General features: G+C 42.1%; 1 protein-coding gene across 3 annotated transcripts in view; it reads left to right on the top strand.

Moving 5' to 3' along the window:
• The window catches only part of Rab3gap2 (RAB3 GTPase activating non-catalytic protein subunit 2), an 86,419-nt gene that overhangs the window by 58,205 nt on the left and 7,484 nt on the right, over window positions 1-20,730 (top strand). For 2 of the 3 annotated variants that reach the window (XM_087906048.1, XM_087906050.1), the window contains 10 exons: window positions 563-690; window positions 3,785-3,998; window positions 4,813-4,910; window positions 7,536-7,641; window positions 9,077-9,237; window positions 9,948-10,176; window positions 12,763-12,936; window positions 13,032-13,138; window positions 16,606-16,672; window positions 18,045-18,115. In XM_087906048.1, the coding sequence (XP_087762174.1) occupies window positions 563-690; window positions 3,785-3,998; window positions 4,813-4,910; window positions 7,536-7,641; window positions 9,077-9,237; window positions 9,948-10,176; window positions 12,763-12,936; window positions 13,032-13,138; window positions 16,606-16,672; window positions 18,045-18,115 (1,355 nt within the window). The remainder of the gene's footprint in view (window positions 1-562; window positions 691-3,784; window positions 3,999-4,812; window positions 4,911-7,535; window positions 7,642-9,076; window positions 9,238-9,947; window positions 10,177-12,762; window positions 12,937-13,031; window positions 13,139-16,605; window positions 16,673-18,044; window positions 18,116-20,730) is intronic. The other variant, XM_087906049.1, reaches the window with a different exon arrangement.

Raw genomic sequence — 20,730 nt, 5'->3', positions numbered from 1 at the left:
GCACAGGAGACCCAATCTTATAAACAACAACAAAACCCAAGCAGGTTCTTTTGTTGGCTTTGGCTTTTGCCTTGCCTCCTAGAAAAAGAATGGGATGAAGTTGAGTATTGACACGTCTCTTTAAATAGAAGCGCCACAGGCTGGGCGGTGGTGCTGCACTTTAATCCCAGTACTTGGAGGCAGAGGCAGGCAGATCTCAGAGTTCAAGGCCAGCCTGGTCTACAGCGAGTTCTAGGGTTCTAGGATAGTCAGGGCTACACAGAGAAACCCTATCTCAAACACACACACATGTGCATGCCAGACACACAAAAACACGCACACACAAAGTGCCACTCAAAGATTTCCTACTCTTGTTCTGTCCCTCTTCTCCCCTTATTAGAAAACGTTATTTCACTTGAAAGTTAGATTTGTTGCTTACTGTAATGGGAAATTATCTATGCTTTCAAAAATCTATGATAGGTTAATATCAGTATTTAACTCACTAAGGAATTATATATTTAGAGATCATGACATTGTTTTTATGAGTCTGTTACATATATCTGGTATGTTTCCTCTCCTGTAGAGCTCGAATCTGTGGATGAAGGACTGTTGCAGTTTTGTGCCAACCAGCTGAGCTTACTGCATCTTTACGAATCTGTCAGCCAGTTAAATTCTGTTGATTTTCACTCAGACACACCGTTCTCTGATAATGTGAGTAACCACAAATGTTAGTATTGTACACAATCATCCTTTTGAGTATTTTCAATTCTTAAACTTTTTTTGAATAAAAAGTATAAAATTAAAGGTTTAGATTTGTTGTTTTTAAGAACTTAAAGGTATATTTTTTTCTATCAGGTCTCTTTTCTATTTCTTGATGCTTAGTTTATATTACTAAATTTATATTTTGTAAAAATACAAAACTATTAAATCTCATTGTTAATTCATCTTAACTCTTAGACTCCTTAAATTTTTCTTGACACATTTTTAAGGTGATGTCTTAGTCACTGTCCTGTTCTTTGAAGAGAAACCATCGCTAAGGCAACTCTTATAAAAGAAAATATTTAATTAGGGGCTTGGTTTACCGTTTCAGAGGGTTAGTTAGCCCATCTTTATCATGGTGGGCTGCATACAGGCAGTTGTGGGAATGAGAGCTTGCTTACTGATCCACAGGCTACAGGCAGAGAGGGAGACTGGGCCAGGCTGGGCTTTTGAAACCTCAAAGGCCACCTCCAGAAGCACACCTTCTTCAACAGGGCCACACCTCCTAGTCCTCCCCATTAGTCACCAATTGAAAACCAAGAATTCAAATCTGTGAGTCTATGGGGCCATTCCCACTCATGCCACCACAGGTGACTTTTAAAAAGATGTTTTGAAAAAGCGCTGGAGAGCTTTTCCACGTCAGATGAATCCCAGTCCTTAGCCCAGCCGTGCCACTGCAAGAGTCTGCTCTTCCCAAGGAGGGGGGGGGTCACTTTCGGGCCCCCTGCTTCTCCTCAGCCCTCTGCTGGGGAAGGACCTCTTTCCTATAGACTTGCAGCCTGGTTCTCAGTGAGGGCCACACAGATAGAATTCTGGTGATTCTGTGTGCTGGTGCATCCCCTGGTGACTTAAAGGGATCTTGTCAGGGGCACTGTGAGTGGTGGGCACCTCAGTGAAGTGGGTAGGTTGGAGAGAATGCTAAATCTTTTCGTTTTTATGGAATGGTATTTTCTCTTTGTAATTAGTTTAATTAACCTTTTGGTTGTTTGCGCAATATTATATATTTTAAATTATAATGCATCTCCCCCGGAGTATTTTGTAGCTGGGATAAGAAAAAAAAGAAAAAAATTCTAACAGCTTTTAGTTTTGTAATTAAAAAGAAACAAAAAACAAAGTTTGTCCTGAACCTTTTACAGATTTGTCATATCAGCATTAAAGTGATTGAACAGAAAAAAAGGTATTTTTGAAAAACTTAATAATAAAAATATTTTCAGTTTCCTGTTGTGACAAAACTGTAACTTCTCTTGACTTTTCATATTATTACTGTCCGTTTGCCTGTGAATGTGGTGTGGTGGGCGGAGTTCAACTGTAACTGGAGTTGCTTCTCTCCGTCCTGCACGCGTTCCAGAGGCTGGGCGCAGACCGTCAGGCTGGTGGGGCAAGCGCTTCCAGTTGCTGAGCTGTCTCACTGGCCATGTTTTAAAGAAAACAGAAGAAAGATTCTGCCAAGCTGGGCAGTGGTGGCACACACCTTTAATTCCAGCACTTGGGAGGAAGCAGAACTAGGCAGATCTCTGAGTTCAAGGCCAGCCTGGTCTACAGAGGGAGTTCTAGCCAATCAGGGCTACACAAAGAAACCCTGTCTCGAAAAACCAGGGAAAATTAAAAAAGAAAGATTCTGCCAAACGAGAGGTCAGTTTTTCTTCATTGTTAGTTAATTAATGCTGCTTGCTCTTTTGTGACTTATACACTGAAATAAAATTCTAAAATAGTCTATCTCCTATCAAAGTGTTAAAGACAACTGTACTAAATATTGTCTGAGTTGTGTAAGACATCAAGTAGTGACAGTCTCTTTCAGTCTTCAGTACAGTGCAGTAGTTGCTCTAAGAAATGCATTCAGAGTTTCCCTGAATGGAAACTAGAGAGATAGAGTGTCTGTCTTCCTCTCAGATAACTGTTCCCTAGTGTAGGTTGCCCAGCCTGGAAGCCCTATGGCTTCTGCTTATCCAAGGCAGGTTTAGTAAAATGATTTTATTGATTTTTCAAGTTACCAATAATACTTATTTAAAAATTAGCCTGTCTTATTGAAAGTTAAGTTTATATATACAACTATGTAAATAATTTTAAACTGAAGAATGAAAGAGTACATTCTGATATCTTCTGGTTTTGGGGATTTTAGATTTTAACATTTTAGTAAAACATTCATAGTGATGTTCTCTAATTACCATTAAAAATAATGAAACCAGTTCTTTAGGATTAGACCATCTACTGCAGCAATTGTAAACATCAGGAACATGCAAGTTGACGAGGGAGGCTTACAGGAAGAATTGCCTGCACAGTTCTTAGGTTCTTGTCATCAAGAGCAAATGCTCTTGCATGTGCCCGGTGAAAATGAATAACCATGCATGGTGTTACTGTCCTGGAGCTTCAGCTGCTTGGAGGGCTGAGAGAACACCAAAATTCCAGATATAAAGGCATCATAATTAAACACCATCTCAAAAAGACCAAAATAAAGCTAAATGTGTATGATTGTGGTTTCAATTGTGTAACACTGAGCAAAAGGCTTTCCTCACTATGGCAGATTTACAGGGTTTTCAAAAAAAAATGATGATATCATGTAGTGTGTCTTTATATGTCCTGTGTGAATTGGTTTGAAAGACTGGCCAGTTCTAGTTGAGTTGTGACATCTTTGTGGCCCTGGTTACAAAGAGGACCTGTGAGCAAAGGTGCTGCGGATCGTACCAGTCATGTTGCACAGAGACATGCAGCCACATGGAAAGCGAAGTTATACTTTACATACTTTGATTATTTTCTATTTTATAATACATATTTATTAGGGCCCTAACTTTTAGAAGAGTATATAGTACTCTAAAGAAATCCTGAAAATGGCATTCTTAGTAGTAGTTTTTCAAGGTTAGCTTACTTGTATAACATCATATTCATGAAATATCATTTAAAACTAATATTTAAAACAATACATTACCTTTGTTATATTTCATACTAATTTTTAAAGTCACTGTTGCTCAACTACCTTAGCTCTCAGATACAATAAGGGGCTAGCTTTTGTAGCAGTTCATACAGACATGGCCTACTCTTGCTGTTAAAGGATTTGGCTGTGTTGCTAAGACTGGACGATAAGGAACTCGTGAAGCTCCGGGCCTTATTAGAGAAGTACAAACAAGAAAACACCAAGACCACTGTCCGGTTTTCTGAAGATGCAGATGGAGTGCTTCCTGTCAAGACCTTCCTCGAATATCTAGAGTATGAGAAGGATGTGCTGAGCATAAAGAAGATAAGCGAAGAGGAGTATGTGGCTCTAGGTAGGTAACCTCCTGTAATCTGCTCCGAAGTCCTAGTGCAAGTGCACAGCAACTTGGTGTTTGCTTTTGTTTGAAATGCAATGACCAAATGGTTCAAAGTATATATTTTTGTGGTCAGCAATGTATTCTGGGTACCCACATACCATGGCACACAGTTTAATTGTGTTAATAAGCCTTATACTAAGGAAGTATTGGGGCTGAAGAGATGGCTCAGTCAGTAAAGTGATTGTCGTGCAAACTTAGGGACCATAGTTTGAATCACAGCACCTATGTAAAAGGCTAGGCATGTGGCATCTACCTATAATCCTATCCCTGGAGAGACATAGAGAAGAGGATTCCAAGGATTCTCTGGTCATCTCATCTTGCCTAGCTAGTGAACTGCATGTCCAGTGAGCAATCTATTTCAGAAAAAGTGGGAAGCATTTGAAGAGACCTCCGACATTGACCCCTAGCCTCCACCCATACACATGCATGTACAATGCACACAAGAGACAGTTTTAAGGCATAATGATTTGCCTTCTGTTCTCCTAAATTAATTAATTAAATTAATTCAGACATTAAGTTCTTTTCTTTTGGTGTTGAGACCTATAATCCCAGCACTTGGAAGGCAGAGACAAAGGGGTCTCTGAGAGTTTGAAGCTGGCCTGGTCTCCGTGGTGATTTCCAAGGGCTATGTAGAGAGAACCCCTGGCAAACAAAACAAAACACCAACAAATTGTTTTCTTTCATGCTGTTCTCCGATTCCAGTTTGCACTTAAGTAAGATTATTAATCTGAACATCCATTGTCGGTAACATGCTTGTTTGTCTCGCTAGGCAGTTTCTTTTTTTGGAAGTGTTTGCATGGAGAAAGCTCCACGGAGGATATGTGTCACACTCTGGAGTCTGCCGGACTTAGTCCTCAGCAGTTACTGGTAAGGGTTTCTTACTGAATCCTCTGCAAAAGTTACATAGACATGTTAAGTTTCAAATCATTATCTTTAGCATGTCAAGAACATACGTAAAAAACCTGAAATGATCAAAGAAAATTGTAATTTCCATTTTAAGATTATATTATCATAAATTTTCGGCCTTAAATAAATATAGAACTTAACAGGTAAATTTATTTACAGTAGATTTTGTTCATCAGTTGTTACATTAGAAAGAAAGAGATCTTAAAAAACAAACTTCTCTAAAATGTGTATAATATTGTCAATGTTTTCCAGCTTTAAATATTGGAGGATAGAATCTTTACACAGGTGTGAAACAGAGGAGTCATCCAATGAGAAAACTAAAATACAAAGAGGAAGGAAGTTACCCATCATCCTCAGCGCTCCTTCCTTACTGCCTCCTGCTCATGCACACATTCAAACAGCACACAGCTCAGGTTTTAGCCAGCGTTTGGACATCCTACCCCTGTGAACTTACTCATTATGTTCGTGTGGACTTTTATTGAACATTTATAAGTCCTTTAAAGATGGGTTCTTTCTGCTAGTCTGTGAAAGCATACACCTCAGGAAATAAGACAGTGAAAATTACACATGCATATCAGTAAGCAAATGTGTTTTAGTAAGTGAAGTTTTAAGCACTTTATATATCTTTATTGTGTACTTTGCAATAATAAAAACAGTGAACCATTGAGAAACACATTGTAACTTTTTCTTAAGGAAAATATAGGAAGTGGAAAAAGGTCAATTTTAAAGATACAAACTAGCCAGGCAGTAGTGGCACACACCTTTAATCCAAGCATTTGGGAGGCAGAGGCAGGCCAATCTCTGAATTTGAGGCCAGTCTGGTCTACAAGAACTAGTTCCTGGACAGTTTAGGACAAAGAGAAACATTGTCTCAGAAAACAAGCAAACAAAAGATACAAGCTGGGGTTTCTGTGTAACCTTTGTGAAATAGCATAATGACCAGGGCTCTTGTTCTGATACTTTGTTCTCTTGCTTGTAGTGATGACTGATCAGAACTATTCACACTCTAAAACTGCATGATAAGGCTCCCACCCACACACGTCAAGACAGAAGCAAGCAAATCTCTGAGTTTGAGGCCAGCTTGGTCTACAAAGTGAGGTTCAAAACAGCCAGGACTACACTGTCTGTCTTGGAAAACAAAACAGAACAGAACAAAATTGCATACACACATACACAAATACATGCATTGTAACAAATGAAACCTGAGCAGATTTTGCCAATGTTAGTTTCTTGGTTTTGATTTTGGGTAAGATATTAACATTAAGGGACATGATAGGAAGGGTTTCTAAGACATCACTATATCTGCCTATCTGCTTTTCTTCCCCTTTTTACATGTGCATGTTGGTTATAAATAATGGTTGTGTGAAGTTGGGGGTAGTCTAAAGCAGAGGGGAGACCCTTGATACTCAGGGTAAGACATTTTTAGGGATTCAGCAGTGTGCTGGGTCACCAATGGTAGAAGTACCATGCTAGAATATGATCTTAGTTCTGTAAGCCCTGCCATCATATCAGCCAGTGACAGAAGAGTGGGTGGTTTATGCGGCTGTTAGCATTTTGCTTTATGAGCATGAGGAGAATGAGGGCAGAGTTGGAGTTTTTGTATAGTTTTTGTATAGTTCTTGTATAGGCTAAGCTAGGAAGGAGCTGAACGGGAAAGAAAGGCAGAGAAATTGATTTCACCATTAAAGAGAGAAAGCAAGTGAGTGATTTCATATATGTAAAAGTTACATACATATGCAGATTTAAACCTTTTTAAAGAAAGAAATGAGAATATCTGAGTTAGTTATAGTTCTAACTCTGTAGGGACTCTGTCCACTGTTTCTGAAATGTGTGTGGCTGTTCCTGCTACAGGGGTTGTTAAGTCAAATGAGGTAATATAATGCCAGCCGCTGTATGTAGTTCCTAGTCCTGAGTCATCTCATGTCATGTGTAAGCTCCTCTCCTTCACAAGGCACCTTCAGCTCCTCGACCTCCCTTTCTGGACATACTGTGAATACATTTAAACCAACAGCTTTTAGAGCTTTTCCCACATAATAGTACTGCAATTTTATAAGTAGCCAAGGTGCTGCATAGAAACCAGCGCTCACAGAGGTGACACTGTTCTCTTCAAATTTTCATAAAATAAGCTGCACAAACCTTAAAGTGGTTTTGTTTACAGTGTGTATTTCAGAACTTGTTAGGAATTCTAGAATAGGAATTTGATGGCTTATACTTGTTCCCCTCCACTGTGTCCCTGTGTTTTTGGTCAAAGCAAGAACAACAACCCCCCCCCATGTCTCCTTTCAGAACCTGCATCTGGCACTTTACGCAGTAGGCGAATGTCACACTGGTTCCTTCCTGGCAGTGTTCTCCTTAACTGTGGCTTAGATTAGAAGACAGAGTATGTAACCTAAGAGAGGTGCCCAGCAAATGCCAAGAATCTCTAAGGTAGACAGTGTACCTCAGTGTGATCCCACATTGTATGATAGAGCAAGCACCCAGCCAGCTAGCTGCGTCAGCGTGTACAGATGCACATGGTAGGAAACTGTAAAATCTCCCCTTTGTTAAATATTGTTTAGGCTAAAAGATATTTTAATTTTATTTTAGTCTCTACTCCTAAGTGTTTGGCTTTCGAAGGAAAAAGATATTTTGGACAAACCACAGTCTGTCTGCTGTCTTCATACCATGCTGTCCCTACTGAGCAAGATGAAAGGTAGGAGACGGTACCTTTTGTGGGCCCGTGTTCTCAGGGTTTCCACTTCAAGGCGCTGAAACAAAATGCGGTGTTTGAAATGCCACACAAAGGCAGGAGGAGTTTCTTTCAAAAAAAAAAAAAAAAAAAAAAAAAAAAGGAGACCACAATATGGTAAAGGTTTCAGTGGGCATGAAGCTAGGAGGATCCTTTGTACACACGAGGCCTGGGTTTTCATTGCCGTAGAAGTCTTCACACACTGGTCAAAAACTTGCTGTGCATTTGTGATGTGCTTTCATACAGAACAGTGGAATTCTGCTGTCAGAAGATGTAACTTCATTGGGAAATGGTCTTTGATAGAAATAATATTTTGGTAGGAGAAGTGCCTTAGTGTTTAAGAACACTCATTGCTCTTCTAGAGGAGCTAGGTTCATTTCCAGCACCCACATGGTGGCTCACAACTGTCTGTAACTCCACTTCCAGGGAACCTATTGCCCTCTTGTGGCTTCTGTGGGTTCCAGACATACATGTGGTACACAGATATACATGCAAACAAAAGACCCATGCATATAAAGAAAACAATAAAAGTGTTCTAAAAGTATATATCTTCCCCATTATTCCTTTTTAGTAATGATGAAAATATTTCAAATAAGAATTTGGGGCCTGGCAGTGATGGCACACACCTTTAATCCCAGCACTCAGGAGGCAGAGGTAGACAGATCTCTGAATTTGAGGCCAGCCTAATCTACAGAGCGAGTTCCAGGACAGCCAGGGCTGTTACACAAAGGTACCCTGTCTCAAAACAATAACAACAACCCCCCCCCAGAAAAAAAACAAAAAAAGCAAGAGTTTGGTATTTGTTCAAGAAATAGCATGATGAACAATATAAAGGATGGAAGATAAATGTTCTAAATCAAATCAGTTACAGTGACTTAGGGTTTTTATTGCTGTGATAAAGACAATGATCAAAAGCAACTTGAGAAGGAAAGGTTTATTTTCTCTTCTAATTCCAGGTGTCACTGAGGAGGTCAGTGAACTTCAATTCCTGGAGACAGGAACTGAAGCAGAGACTGGAGGAGTGTAGCCTACCGGCTTGCTCTCCATGCTCACCCTGCTTCTTATACACCTCAGGACCACCTACCTAGGGGCGGCCCCACCCTCAGTGTGCTGGGTCCTCTGCCATCAACCACTAATCAAGAAAATGCTGCCCAGGCTTGCGCACAGGCTGAGCTATGGCATTGTCTCTTCTGAGGTTCCTTTCTCTCAGTTGACTCTAGCTTGTGTCAAGTTGATTAAAAACCCAGTTGGCACATGATATTAACTTTCTAATGCATTTAGAAATATGCAGACGCACCTTTGAGGGATTTAGTTTAAACGTAAAGGATGAAGCCCATGTACTACACCCCAAACAGACAGGGTGAGATTTTACCTTCTGCCTTTCTTCTTGTCTGTGCAGTGGCCATTGATGAGACGTGGGATTCTCAGTCTGTGTCCCCTTGGTGGCAGCAGATGCGCATGGCCTGTATTCAGTCGGAGAACAATGGAGCGGCCCTACTGTCTGCACACGTTGGGCATTCTGTTGCTGCCCAGATGTCCAGCAGTTCTACAGATAAGAGAGTGAGTGGGCAGTTGTGCGGTGGCATTCTGTTGGCTGGCGGGGGATTTCCATGCTTGAGTAGATAACTTGCATTGCCCTGGAGCTCTAGAATGTGGGATGTGTGAGGAACTTGAAATAACAGGTAATGGATGTGATTCTTTGCTCACGAAGAGGTCAGGGCCACACTGGACCACTTCTTGGGTTTATTCAGGTTTATTCTGCCGTCCCATGATTGTCTCCATCCTCCTCCTCTTACACAGCCAGCACTGAGTCAGATGAACAAGCACTTTACCAGACACCTGAGTGGGTCTGTAGTAGTTTACTATAAACATTGTCAGTCCTAGAAGTTATGGGCAAAGTATACCAGATTGAGGTGTTTACAATGATACAGTTAGTTGGTCCATTCTGTCAATCAGTGTCCTGAGAGCAGCTCTTGCTTGTCAAAGGCCAAAAGACTCTTTAAGATGCACACTGACTGAGCCTGACTTATTACCACAGAACCTCTTCTAAATGTCCTGAGTATCCATCTCCTCCAGTCAAGTATTAAATCTGTAAAATTATATCCCTGTTGCTTTCATTTAAGTTAATGCTATTCAAAGTCTTTGCCAGGCAACTGGGGTGTGGTCAGTATTAGAGCACTTGCCCAGCATATGTAAGGCATGGGTTTGATCCCCAGAAAATGAAATGAAAACAAACATATTGCCCAGAGTGTGAGCGGATTTCTTCTCAGTTTTCCCAGACAGCTTTGGGTGCTGATGCAGAAGCCCTCACAGACTCCTGGGAAGCCCTTTCTCTTGACACCGAGTACTGGAAGCTCCTGCTGAAGCAGCTGGAAGACTGCCTCATCCTCCAGACCCTGCTCCACAGCAAGGCCAGTCCTTCAGCTGCCAAAGTGTCATCTCCACAGACAGAGCCACTTCCAAGGCTTTCTGTGAAGAAACTGTTAGAAGGAGGAAAAGGTGAGCCGAAGCCCGTGACTGTTTGCATGCACACACACATGATTCTGAATACATATTCACTTGTTCATGAAGTGACATGTTTATGAGACTCCCATCCTGCTTCCAGGTCCCACCTCACCCACTCGTGGACACTTGAGTCTTGCTCATGGTCAAAGTGCATCCAAGTGTCCTCCAGGAGACCATTCCCAACCAGCTTTCTCCTCCTCTCCTGATCTCCTTTAGAGCTAATAGTGCCATCCCTTCCTCTCTTTCTTCCCCTTTGTGTTTCTAAATTTTCCTGAAGTGCATGTTTTACATGCCACATAGTAGTCATGTGTATTTATGAGATACAGTGTGACATTTTAATACGTTTCTGCATCATTAGTTCTGATCCATTATGCAGCTATTTGTCATTGTTTTGTGTCAGGAGCACTCAAAGTCCTCTCTGATATCCGTTTTGAATGTTGAATTAGTTGTCAGTTAGTGTCTCTGCTGCACTGGGGACCAGAAGTTACTCACCCGTCCAGAGGCACCCTAGCACCTACTGTCCTCTCTGCATCCTTCTCCCTGCATTCTGCCCGGCCTCTGTGCGTTGCTCTTCCACCCTCTCCTATGAGAGTAGCTGCAGTTTCCACATGTAAGCCAGAGCAGTCAGCACTGTCCTCGTCTCTTTCTGCTGACCTACAGCCATTATGGTTTGGGGGCATAAGAACCTTTGTTCCAGTTGTCTCTGAGAACAGCTCGTTCTTCTTACCAGAGGCCCTGTTTGGGCACTTGATACCAGAATATTATTTCAAATGCTTCTAGATCTTTATGTTTTATTTAATGCATGAGTGTGCATGAATGCGTGTACAGGTACATGTACATGTACTTACAGGTCCATGGACTTTGTGTGTATGAATGAAGATCGGAAGAGGGTGTCAGGTGTCCTCTATCAGGGTCCTTCTATTCCTTTGAGGCAGGGTCTCTTTCCAAGCCTGGGGTTCAAATTTTCTAGGTTAGGTTGGAAGCCAGGAAGAGCCAGGGATTCTTCAGTCTCTGCTGACCTTAGAGATGGGCTTACAGGGGTGTGCTGTCTGCTTCGCTTGTTACATGGGCAATAAGCTCTATACTCTGGGCCTCATGTCTGTGAAGTACTTATCAAACCCTGAAGTCTCCCCAGCCCTGTAAGTGTTTATAGATTTTTACTTCTTAACTTGCTTTCTCATTCTTTATAAGATTTGTGATGGTTTTTTTAGTTGTTAATTTCCTCTATACCATGTTATCCCCTAATGATGTTGAGGTACACCATTGCAATATTAACCCAAGAAATGCAGTCAGGGGTATAATTCTAGAGTAACACTTTGAGATAGTTCAGAAGCCAGACATGAAGTTCAGTCTCCCAGCACCCTGTTCACAGATGATGGTGAGTTTACTATGAAGTATTATTTTTATGGGAAACTGTTTAAATCAAAATAAGAGGTAAGCCAGGCATGGTGGCATACATGTTAGTCCCAGCTATTCTGGAAGCAGATTGGGGAATGAACATTTGAGCTAATAAATTTCAAACTGGCCCTTGTGGGCATTACTCACACCTGCTCCCTACCCCCAAAGATAGGAAGTTTAGGGTAAAAGTTAGTGTATACCATTGTTAATTGTATACTTTATTCTAGGTGATAACCAGAATTTTTCACGTCTTAATATTTTTTAGCTGGCACTTAAAATTTTTTGTACCCTCTCACTGAGTAAAGTGGGAATTATGACTAAATTTTGCCCATAGATATTTTATCTAGCAAAGTTAGATGTACACAAGATGTGATCTAGGGTGGGTGGGGGTATGAGTCCCTGAGTGCAAATCCTCAGAACTCACGTGGAAAGCTAAGCATGGCTGTGCACATTTTAACCACAGTGCTGTGGGGCAGGCAGGCAGACTCCAGTTCGCTGCCATCCTGGATCCAGGTTCAGTGAGAGACCGTCTCAAGTGATTGAGGCAGAGTAACAGCAGGACACCGCCATCCTCCTCTTATGTCACGTGTGCGTTTGTGTACATATGTATAGACACATTTGCATTTAAGTAATGTAGGGGTAGGCATTAGTTCCATTGAAAGAGTGATTGTCTGGCATGCATAGTCCTAGGCTTAATCCCCAGCACCTTGTAACTAGGTGTGCTGGCATATACTTGCCCCATCACCTTAGAGGTGGGGGTAATAGCATCAGAAGTTTAAGGCCCATCCTCAGCTACAGAAGATTCTTTTTAAACCAAATAAATAAAGAAAAAAGAAAAAAGAATTCTTTAAAAAAATAGTAATTTCCTCATCTGTGTCTGGTATGCTATATTTTGAATTTATGGACCTGGCAAGTGTACAGCATATAAGTATTGGCACATTTCTTGTTATATTTATTTAAGATTGTTCTCAGTGTAGAACTGTGCCCTCCCAAGTTGGATGATGTGTATTAACACTGCTGTTTGTCTCATGCTCTCCGGTATCACCTTCGGTTGATTCACAGCTGAATGTGGTGTGTATCTCTGGTCTTGAGGGAATATCCGGCATACTCTGTATTGGGCTCCATTTAATATATTGCTATTCAGATTTTACCAGATTTCGTTTTCCTATCTTATTCCTGTAGGTGGTGTTGCAGACAGTGTAGCCAAGTGGATATTTAAACAGGACCTCAGCCCTGAATTGTTGAAATGTGCCAACCAAGAAAGAGATGCAGAAAGCCCAGATGAACCCAAAGAAGGTATTGCGCGAAGTTTCCTTGAGGTGCCAGAGGTGCAGATAGACCTAGGAGCCATACCAGGTGACACCCAAATGATGAGCATTACGAGATTCGGGGTGCAGTGACGTAGCCACGTTCTTGTTACTGATGAGGCTGTTACCCTCTGTGTCTTTCAGACTTGCTGCGTTTAGCCTATGAGCAGTTCCCATGTAGCCTTGAGCTTGACGTGCTGCATGCACATTGCTGCTGGGAGTATGTTGTTCAGTGGAATAAGGACCCAGAGGTGCGTCCCTCTCTGTCTGCTGGTTGTGTCTGCACACATGTACCCGGGCCAGGCTTGTCTTGCAGCTCACTAAACATTTGTTTTTACCTTGTGCCTGTACTAGTAGCTGGGCTTGTCAGGAGTATTTCTTAGCGCGAGCTCCCTGCCCATGCAAAATCCCAATCAAGCCAAATCAAAACAAGCCGAATTAAGAAATATCCAGGTTTAATGGGACTTCTGCACTCTCGGGTGGCCCCGAGGGGGAAACCGGGAAGCCATGGGAGCGGGAGCAACCCGGGAGGAAGAAAGGGAGACTAAGTGTTTCTCTTTTGGGAGATCACTTAAATACCCTGGGGGGAGTGGTCCTGACCCCACCCCCAGGGAGGGGTCAGAACCTGGCCTGCTGGGATTTGGAGTCCACACCAGGCCTGGGCTAGATGCCAGGGGCAGGGGCCTACGCTCCCAACTTGACAGTACTAAGTGCTGAACCTATAGCTTCATGTTTGCTAGGCAAGCACCTGAACGCTGAACTATAGCCTCAGCCCTTTGAAACTTACTATTTCCTGGAGACAGGATCTTATTAAAGTTACCTTTACTAGCATTGAACTTGTGGCTTTCCTGAGTATGAGCAATGTGCACAGCAGTGGCCAGCTGTGTTCTTAAGTGACCTCAGTGGTACGTCATTCAGATTCTAGGAGTTTGATCCTCTTTCTAGTTCTAGCCTTCCTTTTTTCATTGACTAGAAGCATAGTTGAAGACTGGCTGTAATTAGTACTTTGCTGTGGGGACTCATCGAGAAGGTGACGAAGGAATATGAACAGGATTCCCATCCTGGCGCCAGGGTTAGCAAGGACAAGTCTATTATTTAGATCACTCTTAGTGTATTATCTTAATATATAACACCATTACATTTTAAAGAGCCTTTATTAGGGGTAGGAAGGATATCTTATTGTAGCAGTGTGAGTCAATTCACCTTTGAATCAGCCCGAGATAAAGACCTCAAAGAAAAAATTTGGATCCCAGAGGAGTCATTTACAAGAATCCTTATGAAGGAGGCTTTCTCTCTCTCTCTCTCTCTCTCTCTCTCTCTCTCTCTCTCTCTCACACACACACACACACACACACACACACACACACACACAGACATATATTTTATTGCTTTATAAATAATACCATTCAAAATTTCCACTTCCTCCCCTCCTTCCATTTTCCTCCCATTCCTCCCTCTCACCCTCTTCCCTCCCCCTCCAGTCCTAAGAGAGAACAGAGTACCCTGCCCTGTGGGAAGTCCAAGGCCCTTGAGAGAGGCTTAAGTGAAGGAGGTAGCAAAGGAAATAGCTACAAGATGCTCTCATATCTTGTTTCATCTTGGTGTCGAGCTTGAAGGATTGATGCCTTTCTTAAATGGCTGGAGTGGTGGGGTAATAGATTTGGTGGCCAATCGTACATCATCCGTTTAGTTGGGATCCAAAGCCAAGCTTGGAACCACTCTGAGGGTACTTCCAGATGTGACCCTAAGGGTGTGGGAAATGAGGCCTTATCAGCAAGCTGAGAGGCCCACAAGGGCAACCTTGGACACGAATTGGTAGTGTACATAGTAGGGCTGTTCCTGGGTTATCGTTCTTATCCAAATGTAAGAAAAGTGATAGCCATCAGACATGAGGCTGCCATTAGGACTTTGACTTTACCAAGATGGCACATAGTGTTAGGTTGGTGCCATTTCACGCAGAAATGCAGGAGGAAATCAAAACTGTACTTGTTAGAGCTCACTGGGGACAAGGACAAAGCACCCAGCTTCAGGTGAGGAGAGAGCCCGTGTTCCCGACCCGACTGGTGGCAGGCGATACAGTCCGGTGCTAAGAGAAAGAGAAAGGTTCTGCTCACAGAGTTGGCTCAACTGCCTTTGTGCCCTGTTGCCAATCCTTCCGGCTAATCCTAGTTACAGCACACAGCTGGCATGACCTTGGGAAACATCCCTGAGCCCATTGTCTCAATTTCTTCCTAAACGAGAATATTCTACGGTAGCAGTCATCTTAACTTAACACATCACACCCCATCTCAACTTCAACACTACACACATATCTACCTTTAATTTTAAATTGAATTATATTTAGAGACTTTGCAGTATCAACATGTGTGGAACAGTAGTGATGGGGGCTTCAAGTGGCTTTAGCCAACATCTGGATGATTTTGCGAGCATTACATGCTAATATGTGAATTTGAGGATATCAGCCTTTGTGATATCACAGGTGGCTTTTAAGCCTTCCCTCTGACATTCCCTGGTCCCTTGCTCTAATCTTCTCTCCTTACCATTTACTCCTGACACTCTGATATGCTCGCTTTCATATTTATTGTCTAGCTTCCTCACTAGACTCTACCCTCAGTAAAGACCAGGATTTGGGTCCATTTTGTTCAGTGTAGTTTTCCTGGGGCCTTAAATAGATTTCATGCATAGTAGCTACTTTAAATTTGTTGCATAATGGTTGTTTGTAAGAAGAAACTAAGTTTTCACGCCTGTGAAAATCAAGTATTGCATGTAGAGAACAATCGTGTGGTATTGAGACTACAGAGAACGTGAATCTCCCTGTCAACATGATCTGGGGTGCATCTAGAAATTAATCGTTAATTAGATAATGAAATGGTTGAAGTTATCTCATCAAAAGTTATTTTTTTAACCTAACTCACAGATATCTTTGGTTTTTATTTTCTTTTCCCTCCTTCTTGTTTTTGTTTGAATCAGGATTTAGTTATATAGCTTAGCCTGGGATTCCATTTTTAGCCTTTGTGGTCTAGAATTCATGGTCTTTCTGCTTCTATCAATTTCTTTTTGTTTGCTTACTTGTTTGTTTTTGAAGCAGGGTCTAACTGTGTAGCCCTGGCTGTCCTTCAACTCACTGTGTAGACCAGGCTGGCTTCAAGCTCATAGAGATCCACCTGCCTCTGCCTCCTGAGTTCTAGGATTAAAGGTGTGCACCACTATACCCAGCGGCTGCCGCTTTGGCGGTGATAATGGTGCTGCTGCTTCTTCCTTTTCCTCCTCTTCCTCCTCCTTCATGTATGTCTGTGCACTAAATGTGCCCAGTACCCTTGGAGATTAGTATAGATACGTAAGCCATCATGTTGGTCCTCTGCAAGAGCAGCAGTGGTCTTAGCCACTGAACCATCTCTCTAACCCCTTTGCCAAATTCTTAAGTAGATTTATGCAGGAAATTCAGTAAGACATCTCAGTGGGGGCTGGAAGGGTGGCTTGATGGCTAAGGTTGCTTCCTTCAGAGGACCTGAGTTTAGTTCTCAGCACACTCGTCTGGATGCTCACCCGTGCCTGTAACTCTAGCTTCAGGGGATCTGATATCCTCCTCCAGCTCTGCAGGCGTCCTCTCGCACACAGCATTCACTCGCCACAGACACATAAACAAAAGTAATTCTTAAAAGGTTTTCATTGATGTCAAATAACCTTTATCTTTTTTTTTCTCTCTCTCCTGTCTAAGGAAGCACGCTTTCTGGTTAGGTCCATAGAACACTTGAAGCACATTCTTAATGCACATGTTCAAAATGGTGAGTAGCAGATGTTAAGCCCTCATGGACTCATGGAGCCCCTGCCAAAATAGGACATGAATTGTCATGCTGACATCCTCCACCAGCGTCTGGCTCTTGCCTTAGCACCTCCTGTAACTGCTTCCTTCCAGGACTATGGAGCATTACTGCTGATTGCCAGCTGCTTTGCTATGTAAAGAAATGGTCAGGTTTTGTTCTTGTTTGCTCAGTTGAGTTCTTTAAATATTTTTAATGTTTTAAAGTACTTCTTTGTCTTTTGGGGGAGTGGGTGTTTGTTTTCCTCATGCAGTAAGGCCTCTTGTTGCCCAGGCTACCCTTGAACTCCTGATCCTCACAAAGGCTGGCATTACAGGCATGAGCCACCACATCTGGCTACTTTGATGTACTTTTAATATTTTGTTATTTTAATGCTTTTACATAAGAATGAAGCTGTTCTCAATAATTTGTGCCTGTCTGTAATGCTGAGTTTCTGAGATGTGCTGGGAGACCAGCAGGTACCATGTTAACAGTTTCCCCAGAGGTCTTCCCGCATCACTGTCTCAGCCAGTGTGTGCTCCTTTTGTTTCAGACTCTCACCAAAGCTTGAGAGCCAGGAGTGCTAATCCATAGCAGCAGCTGAGCATGTGAGAGGCCCTGTGTCCCGCCTTGCACAGCCCTGTAGTGGGAAGGAATGGCTGGCCGCATCCTGCCACCCAGCTAGCTTTACCTGAAAGAATTACACGGAAACTGTATTCTTTTAAGCACTGCCTGGCCCATTAGTTTCAGCCTCTTATTGGCTAATTCTCGCATCTTGCTTTAACCCATATTTAGTAATTTGTGCAGCACCATGAGGTGGTGGCTTACTGGGAAAGATCCTAACCTGCCTCTGTCTCGGAGAGGAGAGTCATGGCGACTGACTCATTGCCTTCTTCCCAGCATTCTGCTGTTCTGTCTACTCCACCTATCTAAATTCTGCCCATCAAAAAGTCAAGGCAGTTTCTTTATTAACCAATGAAAGCAACAAAAATACAGAAGGCCCTCCTACATCACAGCCGCTGCACAGCTCCCAGCACAGCCCCCTGCACAGCCCCCAGCACAGCCCCCTGCACAGCCCCCAGCACAGCCCCCAGCACAGCAAAGCGAAGCAAGCAATCAAACCTTCAAAGCCTTTCTGGAGGCTGTGTGATATTATGATGATGATGATGATTTTTTTTCCTTGTGATATGAATTTTATACTTATGCTTAAAGCTATACTCCTTTTTCACTTATTCTTCTATTAAAAATGAAAATTCTGTATAAGATGCAAGAAGTAATGTAAATAAATTTGGGGATGAGAGTTACATGTCTGAAGTTGCATCTGTAGTACTCTGTTCTTGTTTCATTTGCTGTCTAGGTATCGCGTTGATGATGTGGAATACATTCTTAGTTAAAAGGTTTTCTGCTGCCACCTACTTGATGGATAAGGTGAGGTGATGTTAATTGTCTCATACTTCTTAACTAGTTCCCTTAATTTATTGATATTAGAAAGATTGTTCACACTGAGGTGTGTGGACAGTTGACAGACTATTTCTGGTTGTCTGATAGTGTGGTTTAGTCCTGCTGGCTTAAATGTACTTCTGAGGGCTAGCATTGTGTGTCTTTGTGTGTGTGTGTGTGTGTGTGTACATGTATATATTTGAGATTATAAGAAAATTACATCATTAACCCCCTTTTTTTCCTTCCAGCTCCTCCCATGCACACACATCCTCGCTGTCTTTCAAATTCATGACCACTTTTTCTTTGATCATTGTTACATATATACAAATATACTCTTAAACATATAAGTCCAACCTGCTCAGACCATATATTGTCATTGTTGTATGTATATGCTTTCAGAACTGACTGTTTGGTATTGGATAACCAATTGGTGTGCTCTTTTCTGGGGAAACCACTTCTCCCACTCTCATTATTCCTTAGTTGCCTAGAGCTCTTTGTCGTGTTGAGGCCACATGAGCTCTCCCTCTTCCACGTTAGCACGTCTGTTGTGATGTCCTTGTTCAGCTCCTGTTTAGACAGCAGTGCTGGTGAGACTTCATGGGTGTAGCTTTTCTGATGTTTCTAGGAGAAAAACTTGCAGCAAACTCCCTTTTCCCATCTCTTACAATCTTATAGCTCTCTCTTCTGCAGTGATCTCTGAGCCTCAGGTGACTGAGTTGTGCAGTAGATATATCAGTTGAACTGAGCTCTGCATTTGACTGGATGTAGTTTTCTGTAGTGGGCTCTGTCTGTCGCACAGAGAAGTGTCCTTGAATGGAAAGAACTAGCTTGTCTGTGGGTACAAGGATAAACATTTAGAATGTACTTAGAGATTATGCTGGGTTAGTAAAGTATCAGTTGTAGGGTCTCCTGAGATCCATGACTTTACCATCTCCATGTAGTTGGCTAGGTTTCCAGTACCAGAATAATTTGTTAAGTGGACCTTCAGTCCAATTAGAGAGCTGTTGGTTACTGCCAAGATCCATGTGCCACTCATGCACCCTCAGGGTTATGGTGCCTTACCTGTTGTTACTGTGGTTCATAGGCATCATAGCTGGGTAGACTTATTAGTTGTTTCCCTCCTTTGGAAGTTTGCATGGTGTCTTCTGTTCATTCAGATCATTTCCAGCTTAGGAACCTCTGTGCTGTTTCTGAAGTGTGTGCAATAGGGACTTACCTTCCACCCCTGGGGGGCAACCAAGCTTAGAATGTCTTGGGAGTCTCCTGGACAACCCCGACCAACAACTCAAAAGAGGGCTTCTCATGTCTGCTGTTGAGGTTTTTATTAGATAGTGTATTGCTCTTGGGGAGGGAGGAAACTTTGTCAGCCCAGATGGGATCTCAATTCTCAATCTCTCTCTCCACACATACACACATATATATGCATATACACACACACAATGTGCTATATATTATATACTATATATGTATACACATCTGTACATATGTGCACACATGTATTTATGTGTATTATAGGTATTTTTAGGTAGACAGTTAATAATGATTCCTTATGACTTTTTCAGACACATTAACTGTTGTTTTGCTCTCCCCCCCCCCCCCACTTTCTTCTCTATTTATCTCTCTTCCTTGCTTCCAAATTGGAGCCACCCTGTTTTTCCCATCTGGCCTCACTATTACCCCTTGGCTTCCCACCAACCCCCATGGTCCATTTTTATTTTCCTGATTTCTGCAGCTACTCAAGATTTGGAGTTCAGATGAGAGAACATAACATTTGTCTTTCTGAGTCTGGGTTACCTCACTCAGTATCTCTTCTAGTTGCATCCATTTACTTGCAAAGTTCGTGATTTCATTTTTCTTTACAACTGAATAGTATCCATAGTGTGTATGTACTAATTTTTCCTTGTCTATTGATTGGTTGTAGGACACTTAAGTTGTTTGCATTTCCTGGCTGTTTTGACTAGAGCAGCAATGAGCATGGCTGTCCACTGTTGTTCAGCACTCTCTTTACTGGCCAACAAGGCTCTCAGGTGTTGTTTACTAGGAAGATTCAGATAACACAGTTACTTGGCTGTACGAGCAGAGAGCTGGATTTTTACCAAGCTTCTGTCTCCTGCCGCCTTCCTTTCGCTCTTCTGCGTCTTGTCATCTTTCAGCCTCCCCCGCCTTTTTTTTTTTTTTTTTATGACAGTACCTTACCAACTAGTCTTGAACTCTCAAATTCAAGTTCTCGAGGGCCGGGATTTCACCTGTGTACCACTCTCCCTTGCCCAGCAAGAAATTTTACTTATTGGTTCAAAAATACACATTTAACTAGGGGAGGAAGAATTTTTTTTTATTTGATTTATATTACTTTTGGTGTGTGATTGTTTTGCCTACATGCATGTATTTGTACCACGTACATGCCTGTTGAAGCCCCTAGAACTGGGTTTACAGATGGTTGTGAGCCACCGTATGGGTGCAGGGAATTGAACCTAGGTCCTCTGTAAGAGTAGCAAGTGCTCTTAATTGCTGAGCCATCTCTCCAGCCCAAGAATTTGCTTTTGAAAATAATTATTCATGAGCTCTGTGTGAATTTTTTTTGTGATATATATATATATATATAT

Source organism: Myodes glareolus, chromosome 5, assembly GCF_982192425.1.
Source record: "Myodes glareolus chromosome 5, mMyoGla1.1, whole genome shotgun sequence".
NCBI lineage: Eukaryota > Metazoa > Chordata > Mammalia > Rodentia > Cricetidae > Myodes > Myodes glareolus.
This window is presented reverse-complemented; position numbering and strand designations above follow the sequence as displayed.